General features: G+C 32.4%; 1 protein-coding gene across 2 annotated transcripts; it reads right to left on the bottom strand.

Annotated features, from left to right (window-relative positions):
* Positions 1 to 208: 208 nt before the first annotated feature.
* On the bottom strand, positions 209 to 25,685 carry LOC126739153 (ubiquitin carboxyl-terminal hydrolase 36). Of its 2 annotated transcripts, none has more exons than XM_050444695.1 (11): positions 25,035 to 25,685; positions 22,015 to 22,259; positions 21,727 to 21,956; positions 21,461 to 21,673; positions 21,256 to 21,401; positions 21,069 to 21,198; positions 14,268 to 14,717; positions 7,992 to 8,269; positions 5,710 to 5,907; positions 695 to 852; positions 209 to 619 (listed from the first exon to the last, which is right to left on the bottom strand). In XM_050444695.1, exons 1-11 carry the CDS (start codon positions 25,259 to 25,261, stop codon positions 585 to 587), a joined length of 2,310 nt encoding a protein of 769 aa, XP_050300652.1. In that variant the 5' UTR covers positions 25,262 to 25,685; the 3' UTR covers positions 209 to 584. The 2 variants fall into 2 exon arrangements, with proteins under 2 accessions (XP_050300652.1, XP_050300651.1); XM_050444694.1 differs by having other exon boundaries at positions 699 to 852.
* Between the last annotated feature and the right edge of the window lie 647 nt (positions 25,686 to 26,332).

The following is a 26,332-nucleotide window of genomic DNA, read 5'->3' as shown; positions in this document are numbered from 1 at the left end:
TTATTAAATTTAATCTAGTCGATATATTTTTTAGTTTTATCTTTTTTGCAGTAACAATAAGTAAATAATTAAATATGAATATTCTTAGTTTTGGTTTACATTACTTACCCCTTATTAATTTTTAAATCTAATTAAAGTTTTTTGACCTAAATCAATGATCTAATACAGGAGGCCCACAATTGCAAAAATCACAAAATTAAAAACAAAATTTACAGTAATACCACTTTATTATATATACAGCTAAATAATAATTTCAATTTTGAAGCCGATTCCGCGCGTGGTAATATTACCGTTCGATTTAAATAAAAGTTATACATCTTTTTTTCTACCTTAATTTAAAAGTAAAATTTATTCAAGCCAAGAAAGCTATTTTACAGGTTTTTATTACAAATTCTTCTTATTTAAAATAGGAAAGGACCATATTGCTTAAAAAACGAACAACTGGAGCAAACAAAACAAACGTGCGATATTACCGAAATCTGTAGCCGTTTTTATGGAATCCTCCGCCCTTGTTGTGGAAGTTTCGTTTGTGTCTGTTGTTATTGTGATAGTAAGGTTTGTGATGGTATCCGTTGCCAGATCCGTTACTGTTGTTCCAATTTTTCATATTGTGGTATTCCTGTTTAAAATTAAAAAAAAAAAATATTAACGTTTTGTTAAAATATGGGCTACTTTTCGAGTGCCGAACACCTACCGACCTGAACGGGATTATAACCAGGGTTCGATTTTGATTTGTTGTAGTTCGAGTTGACTTTTGGATGTTTTGTTCGGCCCTGATCGACGGAACTGTCTGCTAAACTACGCTTACGCTCCATACGTTTTTCCTCGTTTACTTCCTTGTCTAGTTGTGACCTAGAAAAGATAGGAAATTGTTAAAACGCTACAAGAAAAAACTGGATGTAGAAATGTATGTTTTAAATAACTTATTATGTCCATCTAGTGGGGGCATACACTGGATTATTTGATTCAGCCACTTTTGTTTTTTGATAAACTTGTCTATACTACTATTCTGTTATTTTATTTAGCCTGTATTAATACCACGTACTTCATTATCATTATTATGATAAACTACAATAAGAAAGGCTATATCTAAAGAAGTCTATGTATATAAGAGAATATCATATGCTAAAGTTATTGATTTAAGAGATTGGGATGTGCCTTTCACGTTGACATTTAAATCTTTGGTATTTTCTACGAACATCTGGTAGCTACTTCCGTTTCGAAAAAGTCTCCTCTTTCCATACAGGTAAATATACCTAAATTAGAGCCCCGTATGCACCGGGTACTCATAATCTGCAATTAAGAGTTTAATCCCTCCCTCTTAGTTGTAAAATTGCACATGCACCGCGCGAAAAAAGTAACTTAAGCGTTCAATCGACGGTGGTAGACGGAATAGTTTATTGTCTAACAGGACACGACAGTCCTAATACAAAAACATCTATCGATAAAAGTTAAACAAATATTGACATTTACAAAAAAATTGATGAGAGTTTGTGTCACCAAAGAGATATAATACAAGACAAACTACCCAACAAAGTTTAAAATCCTAAAATAATATTGTCATTAATAAAAATAGGCACTTCAAAGATTAATGGTTGATCTTTTTTTAAACGTTGCTATTGAACTATAATAAAGATCGAATCGATATGTTATTCCGATCACATAAATGATTGAACCAATAGCAGGTATGATAAATTGGTGAAATTCGCTTTTAAAGAAATCATTAAATACTAGGAAGTTCCTAGGAATTACCATTGATGGTCGCCTTCGGTTTGAAGATCATATTTTACATTTAGCTGGGAAATTATCTTCTGGATGTTTCGCAGTAAGAATGGCAAAACAAGAGCTGGGAGGGGTGGTTGCACGTTCAGTGTACTTTTCACTTATTGAATCTCATATTCGGTATGGACTTAACATTGTCTTTGTTATTCAAAAAAAAGCAGTTAGATACCTGTGTTCTGCTAAGTTAAGAGATTCTTGCAAACCCCTCTTCATTTCTGAAAAAATCCTAACTCTTTTTTCACTCTTTATCTTAGAAACAGCTGCTCTTATTCACAAAATTCCCAAACTACCCTCTGACACTGGCCATTTGACTCGTCGTGTAAATGATGTTCCCCTACCTATTCCTACGTCTTCCCTTACCAAAAACTCATGAATTTACATAAGTAAAAAGATTTACAATCATGTTCCTCTGTGTGTTAGACATATATCGGATATTAAGAAATTTAAAAGAGAATTAAAGTCGCTTTTATTGTCTAAGGCATATTATAACCTGGATGACTTTTTTAATGATAGGTTTTAACCTTGGACATGTTGGAAAGTTTTCTTTTTTTCCTTTTTTCTTCTCTAGTTTTGTCAACAAGTTTACCTTTATTTAGTAATTGATTGTTTTATTTAGTTATCTTTAATTTAAGTATGTTCAAAAAGTTTTGTCTTTTTGTGTTTAATTTTGTTCATTGTTTCGTCAATTTTTGAAATTGTATTTGTGTTTTGTTTTTATAGCTTGTAGGATGCTTGTACACAAGATTATTCTTACGTAATATAGCACATTTTCTTTCTTTCTTCTTTCTTTTTTTATTAGCAAAAAGAAGCTTTTACAATTGGGTTAACGTTTAAAGTTTATAGTTTTATGATATATTGCACATTGAGATTTAACAACTGCACTCTTAAATGTCTAGGAGTGCTATTAAATAGTTTACAGCCTACACTAAACACATCGTCACTATTTATATTTGTAATGTAAAAATTATTCTCACTGCCTGATCTTGTTTGGTATCTACGAATATGACGTACATATGTAACTTCATTTGTCAAATAACAAGGCAACATATTATTTTACATTTAAAAATAAAACAGAGCATACTATATGTTGTTCTTTGCTATGCATTTTATTACACTAAGAGTATGCAGCATAATTCTAATAATTTAACCTGATCAAATAGCCAGTTTTTTGCTATTTGTGTTTTATATATTCACAGTTCAAAGACTTAGAAGTTCACAAAACTAACTCCGAATATAGCATTACTTCTAAATACTTAATTTAACATGCTCGATTTTAAATATTTCAAGTCGGCAAAAGTATTGACTATATTTTGAGGTGAATCGACAATGTCAAAAAGGCACCAAAAGTTTTGTAGATGGTATATATTTTTATCCCCGTACTACAAATCTAAGAAATATAATAAAATATTGTTCTGAAAGTAATTTGTCGAGACGAAATTTCAAAAATAGCGAATATTTTGATACGATGGACAATTTTTCGTAGATTTTGTTTACCAAGACCAGTGAATTAGATTTTGGCAACTTAAGACTATTCTTGTAGTACACATTAAATATTAATATCTGATTTCATTGCCTGATTCAACACAATATATGGAAGATCAACACCCCTCCATATCCATTGATTACTGTTCCATATGATTTAGTACAAGATTACGCGTGGCGTGCCATTTCCAACGAAAAAACCGTATATGTGTAGGCAAAAAGTTTTTAACGTATTCTAATTTTTTTCGTGATTTTAGAGACGCGACGAAAGAACGCGCAACATCACGTATGTGTATTCCGGGTTGTCTGTATTAGTTAACTCTTAAATAAATTTGGCCTTCATTAAGCTTAGATTTAACACTAAAAAAAAATCAGATTGGCGAACTCATTATGTAGGTAAATTGGTTATCTTTCACAAAACACAATTATAGTAGTCCATGAGACCATTAATGATTATAATAATAGGAGACAAGTTTACTTTCTACATTCCAACCCCAAAGTTAACCCTAAGATTAATGAAGATGAAGTGGCAACAGAAAAATGGCACACATTAAATTACAAATAATTGATAGTATTAAACAAAAAATACATAAATTGTAGTTTAAAACTGCAGTAAACACATGTAATATATAAAAGATTATAGTAGCCGATATTCATTAGTTTCTATTATCTGATTTAGGAGAAGAAATGTTTTAAACTGATACTTAAACACTAAAATATTAACACTTCTAAACTTTACTGGCAACTAGTGAAAAAAGAGAAAAGAGAAACGGATGTAAAAGCAGGTTTTTGAAAAAATTAACTTCTAAATTTAGAAAGATTGTACAAGTATTTATTTATGGTATTAACACTGTGAAGTGTTAACTTGGTAACAAAAAAAAACTATCTAATTGCGTGTTTCCGCCAGAAAAGTTGATAAAATGATGCAAAAAAGCATCCAGCGGTTTTCCATTCTTAGCCATCGAAGTAAACCCAATTTTTGGGACATGTCGTAGCGCCTGTTTACACCAAGAATAAGTCTACAACATGCATTTTGCATTGAACTTTATTTCATTCAAGGAAATTAAGGCAAGGATATTATCTAAAGTCACAATAGTTGAATCTTAAAAAAACTGAAGACTCAGACAATACCTTTCTTAGGTTCAAATTAAGATATTGACGATTACAATCCAACAACTTTAAACTTTAAAATGCTTCTTCCTCATTTCAGCAACGTGACGTTCGTTGTTAAACGATAGTTGTGATTCCAACAATGCACCCAAATTGCGAGCCACGTCCACATACTCAAGGAAAATATGATCAATACAAAGCTTTATGTGGTTTTTCAAAAAGTCAACCTTACTCTTACTTGCAAATAATATCACGTTAGAACTAATGGTGTTTAAATTCAAATTATCTTCTGACAATAAATGGAAAATTTGTGCAAGTTAATTATTAGCCTCATTACTGGTTTTAATTAATTTATTAGAGTCAAATGAAAAATGCAACTGCGTATCATCAGCATAAGCGATCATCTTGCAGTGTTTTGAAAATGTTACCTAATGCTACTTGTATTAACTTTTTGAGCTCAAAACGAATTATTACGGTATTATTTGTACTTGATATTAATTTTTTTAAATTCAGGATACATTACAGACTAAATACAAATGTAAAAAAAAAACGTGAAAAATATGCTGAAAAAATTTAAAGGTGTCAAAAGGCATAATTTTTTGAAAATCCTGAAAATAACACAAAATCAATGATATAAAAAAACCCGAGACTTTTAGAACACAAGTTTATTAAGAAAATATCTTCTATCTGAGCCTATCTATATGCCCACCAAGTTTGGCTAACCCTTCGCCAAACACCCTGTATATAAATACAATATTTATATATTATTCTCTATTAAGTCGTTACAACACTTCGACAGATACAGAGTGGCTCAAAATAACTTGATTAAACAATATTTGCCTTAGTTCAAAAGCTCATAAAAGCAAATAAACAATTTTGCTTAGTATGCCTGTTTATACTGACGATTGAAATAAAATAGCACGGCCTGCAAAATGAGCATCTGTTTGCGCAATAACCTCCTTTACATCAGGAAATTGTTTTTTTTTTAACAAAAAGTTAAGAAACTATACTAAGAAAAAAGTTATGGACATCATAAACTATTAGAAGTGCAGTGTGAAGCGCCATCTGATGGCCACAGTGAAACGGTGTGCGTATTCGAGTTTCGCATCCCAAAAAAACCCTGAATTCAAATTTTTAAAGACATTCTTGATTAATATACAAATTATATCAAGATTTGTGTGTTTTTGGTTTTCAAGTCATTTTACGGGCAATTTTTTCCCGTTAAGTTAAAATATCAATTCGAGGAATAACACTTTTTAAGATATCATTATGAACTATCATAGTCAACTATCATTATCTGTCGTATGTTACTTTATGAAATAAATACTTCCTCACCTAGTTCCGTTCCATGTAGAAACCGGTGCAGAATAGCCGGAAGTAGACATTTTGAATAGTTCATTTACCACATTTCCCGAGTCGATTTTCTTTTTATCCCACTGCAAACTTTTAGGCGTCTCGACCTCTTTTTGTGTAGTCGCTACGTCAGTCGAAGAGGTAACCTGCCAGTCCCCGAATGTTGCTTTAGTTGTTACCCTAAAAGAATTTTTATTCTGTTATTATTTTTACCCCTTTCACTCCTGTAGGCACACATATCGTCTTCCAAAACACGAAGTGACGTAACTAACATTTTCGGCTAATTTTAATTACACCAACTAATAATATTATTGGTCTTTTATTACATTTAGTGGTATTTACGATTCTATGGTATGGTTTATACATTAGGGTTCAAAATTTTAATCACGAAAATTTTCGTTATAATTCTCGTAATAAAGAAGTTACTTTTTGGCGAAATTATATTTAACATGTCTGGTTTTTTTCCAATCTATCCACAGAATATAATTTAATTCTATTCTCCTCTTAATAAAATTTTCGATAAATCAGTACTTAAGTCACGTCAAACAAATACAAAATACCCCCAGTGTAATTTACCATTGATATTAATCAAACTTATTAAGCTTAAGTATAAACTTTGCCTTAAGTCAAGAAAATCCAGATCCTTCTACTGGCTATTCAGATGATACTGTTCAACAAGAGCTTCTGTTAAAACTAAAATAAAACCTGCCTACACCTAAGAAATGTGGAATCTGGGTTACAAACAATTCCCGAAATATTTTGGTCGATTGTGAAATCCTTCAGAAATTCGGCAGTTGTCATGGAGGAAATGACGCTTGAAGACTTTGAATTTATTCAGATTCTAAGAAATTGCAGATAATTCACTATTATATTAAGTCCGTTTATATTAATAACAACGATTTAACTTGCTTCCCATTTAAACCCATGTAATTTTTTTGTGGTCAGCTGATCTTTGAGGATCGAATTTTAAACGTCGAAAATAAAGGGAATAAGGCTATTGGTCCAGATGGCATTCCAGTTTATGTGCTAAAAGGTTGCCGTAATTATTTGTTGAGGCCATTAGGGTCTTTTTAATGCTATCCTCAGAGCTTCAATTGATCCAAATAGGTGGAAAATTATCAATATTTGTATATAAATCTGGTTCTAGAGATGAAATTATCATCCAATGACTATGACTAAAGGTTCCAAGCCACGTGTCTTTAAAAGTATTTCTGGTGTTCCATAGGCGTCCAATCTTGAACCAACCTCTTGTTTTTGGCTACTATCAATGGCTTGGTTTGCAATATTAAAAATGCAAAGGGATTATTATTTGCCAACGATTTCAAAGGATTTCCTTCAGATTCAATAAGAGAATGATTGTCAAACGTTGCAAAATGAATTTGTGATATTGCGAGCTGGTGCGAATTAAATAGCTTCAGATTAAATTTTAGTAAGTGTGCTTCTATGTCATTCACACTAAAGGGTAATCCCATAATTTTTAATTACACCTTGAATGGTGAATTTCAAAAAGTAGCCCGGCAAAAAGATCTAGAAGTAATTTTTGACCCCGCTCTTTCATATTCTAAACACATTTTATCTTAAGCAGAAAATGCCCTAAAAAATGTCTGATTTTATTACCATCGAGAAGCTAAATGTTAAAGCGAGTTTTCATATTTTTGACAGTTCGGTTTTGGGAATCTTAAAATATGGGTCTATTATTTGGTCCCCTCAGTACAGTGCATGTATAGCAATGATTGAAGTGGTTTAAAAGAGGTTTTTGAAGTGCATGAAGTGCAGTATTTCAGGAAATTAGGTATACATCCCCAGTGAGGCTGATTCGTAATAAATGAAATAATCATTTGTTACGAATTTTTGATAGACTGTCTCCGGGTAAAAGAAGAATTAATATATTTGTGTGCACTGCTTTTAAAATACTGAAAAACAAAATAGTTTTTACTGATAAACACTCGCCATCCCTATTTTATCTGGCTTATTCACAAACCTTCATAAAAGTTCTGCCATTTATAAACTTTGTGTATATTCTAACCTGTATGCTCCCGACATTAACATCGATTCAGCTAGTTTGAATCAGTTTAAGAAAATACTACCAAGTAAACTGAAACAGAACTGAACTGACCAGTAATTTGTTAGGTAAATTACTGGTCTAAATAGTTGTCGATACATGTAACAAATAAATAACTGACACGCATGCCAAGTTTTATATAGTAAGGCGTATTTGAAAAGTGTGACCCTTTCCACGATTTTCATTAATTTAAAACACCTACCGATTATTAGTGTCCGAATGGTTCGAGTCCTCGCTCCCGCTAGTATCTCCCGTCTCGTAAGGTACCAGACTCTTCGAGGGTGAGTTGTTTTTCCTAGAAATCAGCACTTCGGGACTGGACATACTGGAGACGCTCGTCGAGACAACCGAAGAGGCAGTTGGAGACGCTTCCGGAGATGTGTGATGATCGATTCGCAAGGGATCATCCTCGACTACGGTGGAACTATCTGCTTCTTTTGTTGGCGGTGAGGAGGGTGTGGGAGTAGGTTTACTTGATTCCTAAAAAATAATTAATTTTTTATCTCTTTGTTAAGGTAAAAGTGTTATTATGAGAGAAATACAAAGGCGTTGGTTGTCTCGCATAATACAGGGTGTCCGGAAAAAGGAGGACAATCTGCCGGCCACATGTAGGGTGGACCAAAATAATTCGAGCTTCGTTATGCCATTTTTTAATTAGGCGCTCGGTATTCAATATACAGGGCGTCAAAATGAGAAATATAAAATTTGGTGTGAGGAGGTTTTTTGGAACAAGAAACTGGAATCCGTTCACGGATTCACTATATGTTGCAGAGGGCGTCACCTGCGGTATATTGCATGTGTTAAAAATACCAAAACTTGTTTGTACCCCTGTATATTAAAGATCTAGTAAAAAATTATCCAATCTTTTCTTGTAAAAAAAGTATTCTTAGTAAATGTTAGCCTGAGATCCGTTTATTGAATATCTTAATTTTAAAATCTAGGTACTTCTCTTGATAGTGACCTCGGCACCAGTAATTTTTTACGCTTCTGACGCTCTTAACAAGCTTCTCAATTACTCCTCAAATAAATCTGCATTTTTTAATTACATATTTGTATTTTGTGCGTTTTCTTATAACTTATAAAACCATAATGGCTCATAAACCAAGAAATGTACCCTTTTCTGAAATGGAGGATATGGTTTTGATGTTTGGTAAGTTTAAAATATTATTGTAAACAGTAAATACCTGTAAATTCTCAACTAGGAAAATGCTAGTTTAGCCGCTAGACGCTATGCCCAGACATTCCCAAACCGATTTCATCCCAAAAGAAAATATTTTTTTAATTTGATTAACCGCCTAAGGGAGACTGGAAGCTTCAGCGAAAGACGGAAGGGTAATTGCGGTCGACCTCGTGCGGTTTAACCGGGGCAAGAGGAAGAAATTTTAAAAATTGTCGAAGAATCACCAAACATTAGTACTAGGGTTTTGGCTGAACGGGTGAGAAATATTGGGAAAACCGAGACACATAATATTTTACGGAGTCAACAACTTCTACCCATTTCGTCTTCAAAAAGTACAGGGTCTTTGCTCGATGATTTGCCTCTAAATTTAAGACAAAATCTTTGGTTTCAACTCGACGGTGGTCCGGCTCATTTTGCTATAAATGTTAGGAACTATTTACATCAAGTATTTCCTAATCGCTGGATTGGTCGAGGTCGAGATGCTCCTGTTCCGTGGCCACACCGTTCGCCCGACCTTACACCTTTGGATTTTTCAGTCTGGGGATGTATGAAATACTTTGTGTGTATGGTTCCGATTTTAAACGAGAATCATTTAAGGGAAAGAATCATTGCAGCTGGAGAGCATTTCAGGTTGAAACCAAATATTTTTCAATGCCTTAGATTTTCTTTAATAAAGAGGGCTCGTATTTGCATAAAAATGAATGGAGGTCACGTAGAACAAATAGTTTAGGGTCATTATTCTATTATTTTTATTATTATAATAAGTAATTTAGCATTAATTTAGAAAAAATATATTACGTTTATTTTGTTAACTTGTTAAAATGTAACTAGATTTTAAAATTAAGATATCTAATAAACGGATTCTCAGGCTGGGATTTACTAAGAATACTTTTTTACAAGAAAAGATTGGATAATTAGAATTTTTTACTAGAACTTTATTAAACAGGCGTACAAAAAGGTTTTGGTATGTTTAACACATGCAATATACCGCAGGTATATTGCAAGGTATAGCGAATCCGTGAACGGATTTTAATTTCTCGTTACAAAAAAACCCCTCATACCAAATTTTAATTTAATATCTTATGAAACACTCGACTTACTTTAAACAAACGATTTTATATTTCTCATTTTGACGGTCTATATATTGAATACTAAGCGCCTCATTAAAAAATGGCATAACGAAAGTCGCATTATTTTGGTTCACCTTACATGTGGCCTCCTTTTTCCGGACACCCTGTATATGAAACTGTAATAGTATAAAAGATAATATTTTTAGTTGTTACTAAAATTTATAGTGTTGGTATAAAGCCGGTGCTCTGATGAAATGTTTAGGTTTGATGATGCTTTTATATAACGAAGCACCTTAGAAATATTTTATGTATAGTGTCTCAGAAATATTTTCGTTTTTAGATCAGTCCACTGGCGGAATACGCACGTTCCGGAAAAACAAGATAGTTGAAAAACGTTTGGCAACATTGTTAAATTTAAGTGGCAATGTAGCGTTTTACAAGGCCGAAACGTGCTTTTTGTGTGTTCGCGAGTGTTATAAAAACAATGATTATTATGTTCTTGTACTTCGTTAATACAGAAATCATTATAACATAGCAAGAATGAAAGGTGTCCGACCGCCTGGACGCCCAAGGTCAGCAAGATCGAACCAAAATATTAATCGAATAGAGTTATGTAGAACAATGAAAGAGCATTTTAACAGTTACAACAACATTTGGTTTTCTGCAGAATCGAATTTTCACATTGACGGACTTGCCAACACTGGGCCAAGAAGAACCCGCAAAATATTTACGCGGCGCCATTACAGTCGCCTAAAGTAATCGTTTGAGATGCTATGTCAAACCAAGGAATCATTGGCTCGTATTTTTTTGAAAACAATCGTGACCAAGCTTAAACTGTAACACATGATTAGGACGTTTTTAACTCCTGCGATACAGAACTATGGTGGCTACAATAGAAACACGTTTTTTCAGCAATATGGGGACGACTTCTCATGTCAGTTACGAATGATTCCTTAAATTTTTTTCATCACTTATTCCCAGAGAGGGTTATCAGTAGCAGAGGAGACATTAACTGGCCACCGAGAAGTCCCGATTTAACACCAGCAGATGTTTTTCTTACGGGGATAGCTTAAGAGTAAGGTATACACTTCACCGCCACAAGATTTGAAATGAAGCAAAAAATAACAGATTAAATCAATTTGCTTAAAGAAGCAAATATTTTTAATTATTTATACCCTTTTTTTAATACCATTAATTTTAATTGTCTTTTACTTTGTAATTTTTATTCTTCATATATTACTAACAAATGTAAATACTCATGCATACTGACATGAAATAAATAGAGTATTGAGTATATGTATATTTAAAATTTGTCTTTTAAAATTTTTTTTTTAATAAACTTTGGTTAAATTTATCCAATAATCATAAATTAACCCACAACTAGGATATACTATCTGCACTTTATGAACGAATGCCAAACCTTGTCATAAATTATTAGTGAATAGCCATTTGCATACCTAGAGGTTTTATTTCTCTATATATTTGTATTATACTCTATATACTTTGTTTTACTTTGTGAGCACTGGTTAAATAAACATGAAGTAGTGTATTTAGAAAATTATGTTGAAATGGATAGGTATTGTCGTGTAAATATGCTACATGGGGGTTCTATAATTTATATGCATTCAAGGCTAAGAGATAGAATGCATTTTGTAGAATTAAGTAAATTTGACTATTTAAACGAAGACAATGTGTTTGAATTGTCTATTATATATAGTAAGACTGCAAACTTGTACATTATATGTTTATATAGAACTCCTGGCGCTAGTGTGGGTGATTTCTTGTTTAAGTTAGAAGTTTTATTGAGTGGCTTAAATGTTAGTTCTAGGATAATTTTGTTTGGTGATTTTAACGTTGACTTACTAGACCTTTCAAATAACAACACCAATTTACTGTGTTGTCTATTAAAGTCTTACGGTTTAAATGTAATGTTTGAGGGTCCTACCTGGATCACTGCCCATTCTGCCACTCAAATTGATTATGTTTGTTCTAATATTAACGAAGAAAATTTTTTGTGTATATACCTTGTAAATTCTGGGCTTTCAGATCATGAAGCCGTGTCAGGTAACTTTAGCATATGTCATAAAACTGAAATAAAAGATAAGAAGAAGGGCAGAATATATAGTAAGGGCAATTATTGTAGATTCTTGCAACTAAGTATTTATTGTGACTGGCAGCGAATTTTAACCACTGATGATCCATTAACATTTTTTCATAAAATTTTGTGTGAACATATTAATAAAGCCTTCAAAAATCAAGAAAGAAATGGATTACCAAAGGTATTCGAACCTCTGCAAGAAACCTCAGGTGCCTACACTATATTCATAAATTTTTAATTAATAATAATGCATTTTTAAATTATTTTAATGCTTATAGGGCATTATATAAGTAATTCAAGCAATATTCAAAGAGAAGCTTGGAAGATGGTTAATGAGTTGAAGGGGAAGCAGGGAGATTCATCATGTTTGGGAACAAATATTGGGCCTGACAAACTAAATGACTTCTACTGTACTATTGGTAGAAACTTGGCAAATAAAATCCAGGGCGAGTCTAATTATCAGCAGTATCTTGATCGTCCTGCTGAGCCTGATTCATTTTTTTGGTTAATGCTATAAATCACTCTTTTACCACAGGTACATTTCCGGATTGCCTTAAGATAGCTAAAGTAAATCCATTATTTACAGGAGGTGATGCAGAGTCTCCCTCTAATTATAGACCCATAGCACTGATGTCAACACTTTCCAAAATTATTGAAAGACTAGTAAAGAGCCGCATGACGTCCTATTTGACCCAAAAAAATATAATTGGAAGCGAACAACTTGGATTCCAGGAAGGTAAGGGAACGTCTGACGCTATTTTCTCATTCCTAGAGTCCCTCTTTTTGGGACTGAACAGTGGCGGGTTGGCTACAGCAGTGTTCTGTGATCTGACCAAGGCCTTTGATGGCGTTGATCACGGAATACTGCTGTAGAAGCTTGAGCGTTATGGTTTTCGGGAGCCGGCTCTGCAATGGTTCGTTATATATATATGTTCGATTATATATATAAAATATTATATATATCAGAAACAAAATGGGACCCATAATATGGCAAACCTTATTATACAAGGTATATTTATTCAATTTGCAGATGATGCAACGGTGCTTTGGCATGATGTTAGTGTTAAAAACCTAAATAATACAAATAGGGATTTAGCCAAAATTAAAAAATGGTTGACAAGCAGCAACAAGCTAACTTTAAATGTTCTTAAAACAAATGTCATGAACTTTAAATGCAGTTTGAGCAGAGTTTGCCTTGGAAACATTGATTTAAATCATTTAAATGAGAATAAGTTATTGGGAATAAGTCTTGACAACAAATTGAAGTTTGAAAGTCATATCAGATTATTGTGCAACAAGTTGGCGTCTAATTGTTATGCCCTTAAAATCATAGCAAGAGAAGTAGAGTTTGGTATGGCCAGGAATGCCTATTTTGCACTGATTGAGTCAGATCTGAGGTATGGTTTGTGTTTTTGGGGTGCATGTACCAATCAATTATTTATGAGTGTTTTTATCTTGAAAAAAAGAGGGCTATCAGATATGTTTGCAAAGTAGGTATAAGAGATTCATGTAGAGAACTTTTTATTACTCACAAAATCCTTACATTGCCTTCTTTATTTATACTGAAAACGGTGTGCTTAATTCACAAGAAGTACAGAGATCTCAATGATGCAGATAGGCACCATTATAGCAGCAGAAGGGCTAATGATGTGATCTTGCCTGTACCCTCAAACCCATTAATAAAAAGGTCATTTATATTTGATGGTAAAAAAATGTTTAATCATCTTCCAGCGGATATTAAGGAAGTGCAAAGTAATATAGTCTTTAGGAAAAGGGTTAAAAAATTGTTGGTTGCAGGAGGCTACTATGAAGTAAATGACTTCTTTTTAGATAGATTTTAACATATGACATTATATATTTTATGTTTTCTGTCAAATATTTGTCTGTGCCCTGTCAGAAATGTGTATGCAGTACTTAAGTTTTGCTGTAAAAGTTTTTCTTTTTTGCGCATTATTTTAGTTGCTATTTTATACTTATGTATGATTTGTGTATTGTATATATGTTTTTTTTTGTTTGTACCTATGTATGGTAATGCAATTCTTCCCATACAGCTTTGTCGACAAGATTATCTCTTATGACAATAAAGCATATTTTGATTTTGATATATTTCTAAAACGTATTGTGTCTTACCTCCTCCTCACTGGACTCCGTACTCGATTCATCCGTAAGTTTGGGCGATATCGACGACGAACTACTAACCACCTTCGCGGTCTTGCCGTTACTCGACGAGACATTACCGGTGTTTCTACTCGGCGGCAACTCGGGCCCGTAAACTTTTTCGCTAGTGAACCCGACACCTAAGGGCAACTTGGGAGTTACGGGAGCGCCGCTCTTTGGACTAGGCAAACTTTCAGGGGACGACGGCACCATTTTTTCCGCTGTTCTCGACGTGGAGGGGGTCGAAGGGCTTATAAGAGGTGATTTGGTTATGGAAGGTCGCGGTTCCGTAATGGTACTGCTCGCTTTGCTTCTCTGGCTCGCTTGGACGGATTGTTTCGGGACTAGAGACGAAGGCTCGAGCTCGTAGAGCATTATGTACGCGTTCGTGTTGAAGACTGTTTGGTGGGATATTGGCCTGACCTGAAAATTTGATTTTTACCATTTGTTACAGTGATAGTAAGATTATAAACTTTATCTAACGAACAACATTCTCAACTGCCCTCGAATCGATACTTTATGTAATCAAAAGGCCAATAAATGAATTTGAAAATCGAACTAAGCTGTAGTAATTCAAAAATTCTATGTTCAATTTATTCGTATGCGATTTATTGTTTTATTTGTTACTTAGTTTAGATGGACTAAGTTTAAGTGACTAGTTGATGACATGATCATATGTTAGTCTGGTAAAAATAAATTTGTATAGTGGATGTTTTTTCTAGTAATATTTAATCGTTAAGATGGGGTGCAATTTATGTATTTGTACTATTTGTGATCCGATGAGGAATATTATAAGATGCAGACTTCTCAGAAGCCTCATGATCAATGGAATAAGAAATAAAGGAGGAAGGTCCCACCTAAAGGTCTTGGCACCTTGGGCACCTTCTATTTAAAATATTCCCCCTTCTTAATTTTTTTTTCAATTTTCAATTCAATTCAATTTATTAGGTAATAATGCATAGTATATAAATACAATAGACATAAATGACACCGAGATACAGAGGTATCTGTGTGTGCCACATGATTCAAAACAATACCTCAACTTAAATATACATCAAATATTCTCTCTACAAAGAAATACAGTAAAAATTGATTTTACCAAAGCTGGATTAGTTAGTATAGGTATCTAATAATTACATAATATAATACTGAATTTATAATGTATAGGTATATCACACAGAACCAAGTTAATAATATATAATGAGCTCTAGAGATTGGCCCTTGATCACATTCTAGATAATATTTATTATATGTAGATCATTATATCTATCCTACAAAAACCAAGAAATTAACTGGAAAAAATTGATATTAAATAAAGTATATGTTAGCCCACAAATTTTGTTTTATTTATTTTAATATAATTAGTAACTAAGACATTAAACTTTTTTAAAATTTTACTTGCTTAATTTCATTTGGCAATAGGTTATAAAATTTGGGGCTCAAGAAAAATATTGTTTGCTGACTTAATGTTCGGTTTACTTTAGGTAGGAGTATATTTTTATTTAAATTGCACCTGAATTGATGATGATGTTTATGTATATAGGAACAACATGTTGCAATCAAAATTGTAAATATCACTTATATCACCTTTATACAATTCATTAGTTGAAAACAATCTGGGTTTTTTAAACATTATTTTTATGATTGAATTCTGTACAATTTTAAGTGCACCAATACTGTTTTTGTAAGCTGCGCCCCAGAGCAATATTCCATATCTTAGTAATGCCTTATATATTAAAATCAGTATTTTTCTTGAAAGAATTTATCTAAGAATATAAAAATTATGGATTATCAATTAAAAATTATATTTATGGAGATCCCATTTTAAGTTTTTATCTATGTATACAACCAAGTATTTAATTGAATCAACCTGTTCAATAGAATTTTCTATATTGTTGACTTTATTTTGGAAATCTGATCTACCGGTGTCCTTTATAGAAAATGTAATGAACTTTAATTTTTTGCTATTAAGAGTGAGGTGTCTAAAAATCTTTTTTTATTAAGGCCAGACCATGTTGAAATTTTGATTTAACATCTTCCCATGTGTCCCCATGGAAAACCACTGAAGTATCATCTGCGTAGGAAACTATCTTCCCACGTAAATCTATTTCATTTATACAGTGCCCAGTGGCACCCCAGTCCTTACAATCTCTGGCTAGCTAATAGTATCCTGAATGTTGGTGTATTGTACCCTAGTTGATAGGTAGTTCTTTAAGAGTAACAAAATGTTTCCTTGTATACCATATTTTTCCAGAACTTCCAATAAGATTGAATGCCAGACTGCATCAAATGCCTTTGATAAGTCCAGGAATGCCACAAGGTACTTACTATTTTTGTCTAGATGTTCAATTCATTATTCAGTTTATATGGAGATTTAATCTGATTTGTCTTTTTTGAAAATAATTTAATATTTTGTAAGATTTGTCCATTCCAATTCCATGTTGGTTTCTATACCAGTTATGAGGTTCTCTGTCCCCCAATATCTGAGCCGAAACAGACCTAGGGTTGCAGTGGAGGGATACAAGGTGTCCCACTCACAACAAACTTCCCTAATATCTGCCTGCCATTCTTTGCAGTGATTATATATCCATTTAAAGCAGTTTGGATCGTCTGCTAATTGTAAGCATAATAAATTTTAAGCATAATAACTTGGAATGTCATTAACAAACAACGCAAATAGAAATGCAAACCACATGCGATTCCTTGGGTACACGAGAGGTAACTTCCATTTCTCTTGATTGATAGTTCCACTTTGTTTTCGCTGAGTTAAATTGCTGTAGCGTTAAGATAATAATGGATCAAGACTTTTTTCAGAAATTTTTATAGATTGATTTAACACAAGATATTGAGATTGACTAAAGATTTTTTTTAAATCAAAATAAATTACGTCAACATGACGTAAATTACATGATCTAAGGCATTAGCAAGATATCTTGAAAAAAATTTCCAGATATATTAAGCAAGATTGACCCTTAGAAAAACCATGTTGATTGTCTGAGATTATGTGGTAAAAGGTTGCGATCAAATCATCATTCACAATTGATTTCAATATTTTTGGCCTAATATTTAGACCTGAGATTGACCTGTAATTAGTAATATGATATTTATCTCCTCCTTTCCTTTATCTTTCCTTTTTTTCTTGTATTGGAAATTTTCCATATTTATGGAAATATCTTAGTTTTGAGAGAGTAATTATAAATGTAAGATGTAGATATGATAATGCTGCCGTGCAAAGCATAAAAGTGGTTGAGTTAAATCTGATAAAATCAAGTTTTACTATTTCATTTTGGTAGTAAGTAGAACTAATTTTTTAGCGTGAGAAAACCAAGTCGCTAAATCCAATTTTACAATTAGTTTTACTGCAGTTAGGTCATGCTGCAAGAACTATCACATATTTTCGCGAATTACAAATTAAGAAATCATTAACTACATACAGTCGTTTATAGCTTCTAATATTTGAGCGGTTCTTGGAGCTCTCGCAACACAAGAAGAGCGTAAGTGCAGTTAGAGGTCATTCCTGTGGTCGACAATTTTGATGCTAGTTATGGTACTACCACTGATTACTTGTATGCTCCAATTTTCTCATGCATACTAAACTTTGCATCGATATTATAAACAAACAATACTTGTTTTTGATAAATGAAAAGAAGAGTGACATGTAGAATTCCATAATGAATCTTTTATGCTTTGCATGGCAAAATGTGGGGCTATAATTTTTAAAAAACAGGTGAAATATTATCTGGACCAGAACCTTGTATCTACTTGTAGATCAACATTTCTCAACATTATGACAGTTATAGGAAGAAAGAAACAAAACATGCATTTGTTTATGTTGGCGGCTACCTAACAACAAATGCCTTAAAATACATAATTGCGATATGTCTTAAGTTTGCAAAAGACATGAGAGCCTGTGCTACAAAATTATTTGTTTTTTTGAACAAAGTTTAAAATTTCCTGAATGAAATGAAAATTGAGTGTATTATTTCTATGAAATGGAAAAATAATTCGTTCTGTAATAAGAAACCGCCCCGGTCAGATTTATTACCTCTGGACTTGACTGTGAGACTCATTTCATTAGGAGATTTACGGAATAGAAATGTAAATAAATGCCTTCAAATCACACTCGAAGAACTGCAGAACAACGATTACAGCGAAATCTGTATTATAGTATGGAGATTGGAAGTGACCATTTCCGTCATTTATTAACATAATACCCAAGCAATTCTTTTTAAATGTATTTTTGCGATAAATTTTTGAAAGTCTAGACCTAGAGTATATTTTTACCCTAATTCCTGTCAATGTTTAGAAACTGGAATAATCTGTAATAAAGTAATTATTTTAAATGACCTTTTAAAGTTCAAATGCGAAAATGTTAAAAAGTACTAACTTAAACTACATCATAATATACAAGGTGTTTACTATAAAAACCGCCAAACTTTAAGAGGTGATTAAACAAGTCATTTGCAACAAAAAAGTCGTACAACATTTTTTCGAAAAGTTGTTAGTTCTTCTGGTATTTAGCATTTTTTGATTTTATCAAATTTCTTTGTTTTTTTTTTCATATAAACAAGAATATCTTCGTTATTCTTACCATCACATAAAATTTAGATATACCATCTGAAAGAGAATTAAATTTGCTATAAGAAGGGTATATTTAAGTTTTTGAGTAATTTTTTATAGTGGGTGTTATCAGAAGTTAAATGTAACATATGGGAAATGTGCAAAATTAGTGGTATCTTCTTCGTTGTCGTTTTTCTAAAATTCGGTAAATAGGGAAATGTTTTTTTTCAGCAAAAACTACTGCATTTAATATGCTTGCCAATGATATACTTACTTTTGTGATAACTATTTGTTTTCACATCAATATCATGGGCAAAAGAAAGAAAACCACAAAAATTGAAAATTTTCAAATTTAATATTACCTGATTGACCAAAATGTCTTCCCTCTTGTTCAATACATTTGATGCATCTTCTTCTGACACTATCAACAACCCGTTCAAGTTCAACGCGTTTTTGTTGCATTTCATTGCAACACACACTAATTCGATTAATTAGTTCATCCCAAGTATTAATGTTAATACTATAAACATTACATTTTAATGTGCCCCAGACATAAAAGACAAGGGGCGTAAGGTCAGGGCTTCTGGGCGGCCATCTTACCGGACCGTATCTTCCGATCCATTTCTCCCCAAAGCATTGATTCAAGGAATTTTGCACAATTCTGCCATTATGGGCTGGGCATCCGTCCATTTGAAACCAAAGTTCCTGTCTAGCAGCTAAGGGGATTTCTTCCAGAAAGTCAACAAGGTCATTATTTAATAAATTTGAAAACTCATTGGAATTGAGCCGCTCAGGAAGTATTATAGGCCCGAAAATGCGACCTCTAATTAATCCTATCCATACGTTGATCCTTTTCTCATGTTGAAAATGAGAAACAACAGTCACATGAGGGTTTTCTGTATGCCATATATGGTTATTTCTTAAATTCATTATTCCGGCTCTTGTAAATGTTGCTTTAACTGTCCAAAATATTTGATCTGTTCACCACTTGCAACTTATTTAAGTACCACCTACAGAATTGAAGTCACCATCAACAGGCTAAAATCCTGGACTTTTTCCAAATGAAACGGATGCAAATTATTTTTTTTTTAAGAACTCTATGTACAGTGGAATGGTGAATCCTTAATGCAGCGAGTACTTCTAGATCTATCTTCTGTAACAGCGCATAATCGCAGGTTCTTGTCTCCAGTTTCCCCACAGCGTCTGAACACTTCTGCAAATGTACTTCTATGGGGTTGCCGTCTATTAGGAAAACGAAGCGCATACTCCCTTGCTGCCTCCCGCGAGTTTCCATTTGCGACACCGTAAATAAATAATATGTCCTGATATTCAATGTTTGTGAAACTAGGCAATATTTTTTTAAGCACGTTTAAATCAAATTACTTACTAAACTCTTTAAGTCGAAGTGAAAACTTAATGACAGTTCTTGTCAAATTGTAAATATCTATGCTTTTGTTTTAAAATCAAGTAATACATGGTTTGTGAATCTCCTTCTTTTGCGGATTCATTGCCATTTACAAAAGAAGGAAAATCTGCCTTTTTTCTTAAAGAATGAATATCGCGATAGGTTATTTGTTTACAGCTTCTCTAATGGAAAGTTGTGGAGTTGTTGTGTTAGGGAAGATAGAACTACAAGTAATCACCGCATGGGTGCTCAAAAGATCAAGAAATATAAGATTTGAAAATTTTCAATTTTTGTGGTTTTGCTCATGAATTGCTATCACAAAAGTAAGTATATCATTGGAAAGCATATTAAATGCAGTAGTTTTTGCTAAAAAAAAAACATGTCCCTATTTACCAAATTTTAGAAAAACGATAACAAAGAAGATACCACTAATTTTGCACATTTCCCAAATCTTACATTTAACTTTGATTTGAGTGATTTTGTGGTTATGGCCGTAATTAGCTCTGTCTCATTTTCGATGTGCTACCCCGTATAATAAACCATTTATGAATTGAATACTGCCATTTCCACTATTTAAGTCATCAGACCCATTTATTTTTACAAGCTTTTACTTCTTTAGACAATTTAAATAACATTCTGGAAAAACTTATTAGGACTTTTTTTCTCAATTGTTCTTTATTCTTATATAATTTGTGATCATATTGCAATCATTCGGCAATTTATCAATTGAAAAGATGAAAGCAAAAAAAAATTAATACAAATCATTTAAAATACTAAACTATTGTAGATATTTAACAATTATCACTTACCATACTATCATCAAACTGGTAAAAATTACCAGAAGGTGCTTGAGCTACGGCAGTGTAATGACCACAACTAACTGTGGGACCCATATGGGTGACCAAGGCAACCAATCTGTATACAAGAGGCACATTTGGTCTAAAAATACATATAAAAATCAATATAAAAACACTCATTTAATATGAAATTATTTACTTTTGCCTAGCATAATGACTAAGATCCAATCTTTGCCTAAAGGCAATGTGTTTAGTAATTTTATTATTACTAACAGAAAACCTTTTTAGTTGAATACATAAGACCATGGGTGCTCGTTCTAACTGAAACTGTTTTGTTGCTGGAACCTAAGTAAAATTTACACCATAATTAATTGTAAAAAAAAAAACTATATCAAGGACATCACCTTTTTTTGACAAGCTTCACAATGATAGCTCTCATCATCCAGTTTTTCCCTGCTAAAGTAAAGTTCTAGCGCCTCCTCCAAAGTCTGAGCTTTTCTTACATCTAATAATAAGTCTTGGAAATGCTGAAAGGTGGTGCTGACGTGTCCACACCTCAAACACCGTACTGCTGACCTTAAATAACCTCCTAGGATTTGATTAAGTGGAGTAGTTTCCTAAAATGTTTTAATCATCATATAATCCAAATTATAAAAAAAAACTGAATTACCTTCACTTTTGAATCAAACATATTATTATTTTTAAACCTCTGCAGAAAAGACTTTTCCATGGCTTCTACAAGGTACCTAAGAAACTCATGAGCATCCTCCTGCCGTCCAGGAATCAAATTTCGACACACAAGCCTTAATTTATTATAAATCAAAATAGGCCTAATGGAACTTATGTTCCTCTGTTGGGATTCTTGAAGGGTTTTTCTCATAGCGCAAATTATGCAAGTTCCTAAAAGATATAGAATATTCTGGAATCAGTAGATATATGAAAGAATTCCCTACCATACCATTATCCTGGCATTTTAAGGCATGTTCTTTATCAGACATAAGCCAATTAACTAATGAAGGGACATGGAAGAGAGCTTGTAGGGTAGAATTTAGGTAACAAGTGTTTCCCATATTGACCATTCCTGCCCCTACAGACCAGTCTCCCGTGCTAGACCAGCCAAGCTGTATTTTGTCCAATGGGTACAACTCCTGTTTAGCTAGTTTCAAGGTGTCATCAGATCGAGTTTCTTGTTCAGGAGGTGTACTGTGAAGAGAAAAATAAAGATATTGGCTTGACGCTTTTAAAGGATAAACTTTTTTGCACTTAAAATATGAAATTTGGCATTTTAAAAATAAAATGTTAGGTTGCTATGTTTCAGAGTTGACCGATACATTTCATTAATTCTCTCTTTCAGTAAGAGGAGAATTAAGATATTCTGGTTAACTACCTATCAAATATTGAACAATAATATTGATTGTCCTTACATTATTCATCAACTCCCCTTTGCCATTAGCAGATTAAATTCTCATAATTCCAGAATGTTTTATTACAAACCTTGACAAAAATTCATCCCCATATTATGTAAACTCTATATGTGATAGCATGAATAAATTATCGAGTATTGACTATTGAGTAACTCTGCTGCTATTTTAATTTATATGCTCCAGATATAGATATTGAAACAACTAGTCTCAATCAATTTAGGAAAGTCAATCACAAATAAACTTAAATCCACATAACTTCCTGTTTTCCTTACATTTTTTTTCCTCTTGTAAGAGCATTTTAAGTAGCTGTATGTTTTTTGTTTTTTTTTTAAATTTTAAACACTTTTAATCTTGAAATTTTAAACATAGTTAACTTATTATTTTGATATGTGTGTTATGTAGATATCTGAGAAGATTTGTTTGGTACATTTTACTTTAGTTTTTAGTTTGTTTTTTTCCTATTAGCTTAGTATACTTTGTTTCTTTATTTTAGATTGGTATCTGTAAGTAGCTTTTGGCAGTTTATGCTGTGATTAATATCAAATCAATAAACAATACCTTTCACTATATTTAGTTCAATTTAAATCCAATAATTCTGAAATACAATAAATTACATAAAGTATAATAGATTTTTTATACCGGGTGGTGCTTCGCAGAGAGGAACATAGGAAATCCCATGTAAATTTTAAACCTTTGGACTCGAACTTATTGACATTTAATAGTCAAAATGGATGGAATGGGCTTAGTGGGGAAATAAACTGAAAACATTTCAGATACTGCTCCAAAACTGTTTCTCGCATAATGCCACTTAATTATGGCTATTTTTTCATTAATTGAATAATTCATACTTGTTTTCAAATATCAACTGTCACTGATTTATTAACACTTTTCCTCACGTCAGTGACAATATTCATTTTACTGGTGCCCGTTTGGTTTTACCTGAACCAAAAATTTGCTAATTTTACAATTACATTTAATTGAATAATTCAAGATTCGCTTATTAAAATTTGTGTTAAAAGTGTTTGCCAGATTGGTCTCTTCAAAAAGTTATCTTACATTTTTTCTGTAACATGTACAGGGAAGCCAATAATTGACCCCCTTAAAATTTACATAGGTTTTCCTATGTTCTGCTCAGCGACACACCACCCGGTATACCCAGTAACTAAGGATTTATTTATTGACCTCTGACCTTGTTTCTTCTTTCAATGTCCTACCTAACTTTACATTTTATTTAAATTAAAAAGTACAAAAGTCTATTTATTGAATAAGAAATCTCAATTTGAACCAATGTTTCAATAGTTAAAGGATGTGATCCTAATATAATTTAATAATAGGAAATACATAAATAAAATATATTTTTAATATTCAATTAATTTTAAGAATGCTTCATTCTACCCTATATCAATAAAATCAACTGAACAAGTAGCTATGCATTTATTTTCATTTAACATTATAAATGAACTTTCCTTTAATTGTGTAATTTTAAAATTGGTTACTTTGATACAATTGAGGAAGCAGAGCAGTTTATTCTATGGTTATTGTCAAATGCATGTTGTGTAATTTTTGATTTTTGTAATGATTGTGTTTAATGTATAATTTATGCTCATTCATTCTTTTTGGTAACAGTCTACAGGTTTCATCTATGTTTGGCATTGGTAACATTTACCACAAGTACTAGGAATTTTATATATTATATATAAATTTATTTAATTTATTCTGTTTTAAGTTTTTGTTAATAGATATTGTAATATATCCTGAGATTTAAAAATACTCCTTGTGTTAAATTGTTTAGCAATTCTTTTATCAGAAAAACCAACCAGTGGTTGTTAAAACATGCTTTTTCAGTTGTTAAATTTTGATTACCACAAATGCATCATCAGCTGCATTTGCCTGATTATATAAACTTTTTACCACTACGCTCTTTACTATTATTGGATGATTAGAATTAAAACTAATATATCTTTTAGTATAAGTTGGTTTACAGTAAATTGTAGTTCAAGATTTTGTAAATCTTATTTTTTGTTAAAATATCGAGAAAAAGAAGCTGACAATCTGTCTCCTTTTCAAGAATAAATTTTATAGTGGACTTAAGAGTTAATGTCATTTAAAAAATTGTTAAGGTCTATTTTATATGGTGATATATGGAAAGAATATCATCACTACATTAAAGATTTTTCAAGAAATGTATTAATATGTTCATATGCAAAAATTTCCATAAATATGCTACTTAAAATTGGTGAAAGAGGAGAGCCCATAGCCAGCAAAGGCTTGTTGTCTAGTACTAGTTTTTCTGTGAATGATTGATTGCCGTGTTTGACCGCAATGTATTAATTGCACTGAATGAAGACAATTCCAAAAAGATGTTTTTGATTAAATTTCTGATCTGTGATCCTCAAAAATACTGATCTAGTCCCTTATACAACATAAATGTTTTAATCTGCAGTAACTCAAAAAAAATTTTAAATTTAAAAATAGCAATTGTGTTGGTGCCTTATTATGTAGACTTTTCATTTATTATATTATTAATAGTTTTTGCATTAAAAAGGCTACTCACGGATTTTGTTGTGACTGGGGGCTTTTAAGGACAATATATTTAGACTTCAACACATCTAAAACGGAGCTCTGATAGCTTTCTGCTGGTTCATATTCAGTATTAGACAGAAGGGCTTTTTTAGTACTTCCTGCCAGCTGTGCATCTAAATTGGAACTTTCTTCGTTTTTCGACAGGGAAGCTTTCAAGGCAGCTCCCACAACGTCTACAGTAGACGCCGGCATTTTCATTGGAAATTAATTATTAATTGACACTGAAAAAAACCGCCTAGAGTTTGCCAGTAGTAAACTTTTCCCGAGTTACAGGAAATGTAGGTCAGGTCTGGCAACGTTGTTGGTAAAGTCCACCGCTTAACCTCAAAAGTTCTTTACATACACTTCAACGTGCCTCATTGCCACATGTTAATCAACGTATTTCCTTTAAAGTTGTCAGGGAAATTTGCTCCTCGCCGTATTGTTTTCGGCCGATGCTCTTGTTTTACCGTTCCATGGTATTTCCTGCGTTGCATCTAATTTCTAAACACTAACAATGCCTTAGGTGATCTTTTACCACACAAACTAATGAATTCCACATAGATTTTTTCCTATTTTCGCGTAAAATTACAGAACATGAACACAAGCACACACCAAAAGCTTTCAAGGATTTTCGGCTATTTCCGCCGGATCCACGAGATTGGTCGAGACGTGAGAAATGTCAGTAATGTCATTTTTTTTTTCTCAAGATAGGAATGTGTTTGGGGTCATGGCAATTTTCATTTGTGACACTCAGTCTCACTTAATTAATTCAGATTAGTCTAAAATTCAAATGACATTTATTTCGATGGAAATTTCTCTAAAAAAGAGAGAACGTCTGTATAATACAAAACTTCAGGAGAAAAATATTTTCTATATAAAACTCAGCTGTCTTGTTACAAATGGTATTTATATGATTATGAAAATTTAAAAAGTTTCTGAACAAACACGTCACCCAAATCTTTAGCTTCATTTGATCTAGTCAGAGTTGCATTATTAACATTATATGGAAATCGAATTATACCTCGAGAAAAGGTCACACGATACAGAACACTTACGAGGTATTTAAAAGAAACCCAGATTGTTTTTGCCATTTTGTAATCAGAACCTCTGGGTAGTTCTTTCAAACTGAACAACTATACCCTTGGACCTTTAAATACAACTCGAGGCAATGAGGTACAGGAATGTCCTCTCTTGCGATATTTAATGAGCTGAAGTATTCTCTATATTAGAGTGAGACAGAAATTTTTAAATTGTGGACATCGCAACAACGTGATCTTAATCTGCTAG

Source organism: Anthonomus grandis, chromosome 8 (assembly GCF_022605725.1).
Source record: "Anthonomus grandis grandis chromosome 8, icAntGran1.3, whole genome shotgun sequence".
Taxonomy (NCBI): Eukaryota; Metazoa; Arthropoda; class Insecta; order Coleoptera; family Curculionidae; genus Anthonomus; species Anthonomus grandis.
The sequence above is the reverse complement of the archived record's forward strand: the minus strand, read 5'-3'. Positions and strand labels throughout refer to the sequence as shown.

Coding starts and splice junctions, on each gene's coding strand:
- LOC126739153 (XM_050444694.1), bottom strand. CDS start 25,261: ATGAAAATGCCGGCGTCTACTGTAGACGTTGTGGGAGCTGCCTTGAAA. Junction 21,957..22,014: donor CTTAAAATGCCAGGATAATG/GTATGGTAGGGA, acceptor TATATCTTTTAG/GAACTTGCATAATTTGCGCT. Junction 5,908..7,991: donor CATTCGGACACTAATAATCG/GTAGGTGTTTTA, acceptor AAATTCTTTTAG/GGTAACAACTAAAGCAACAT.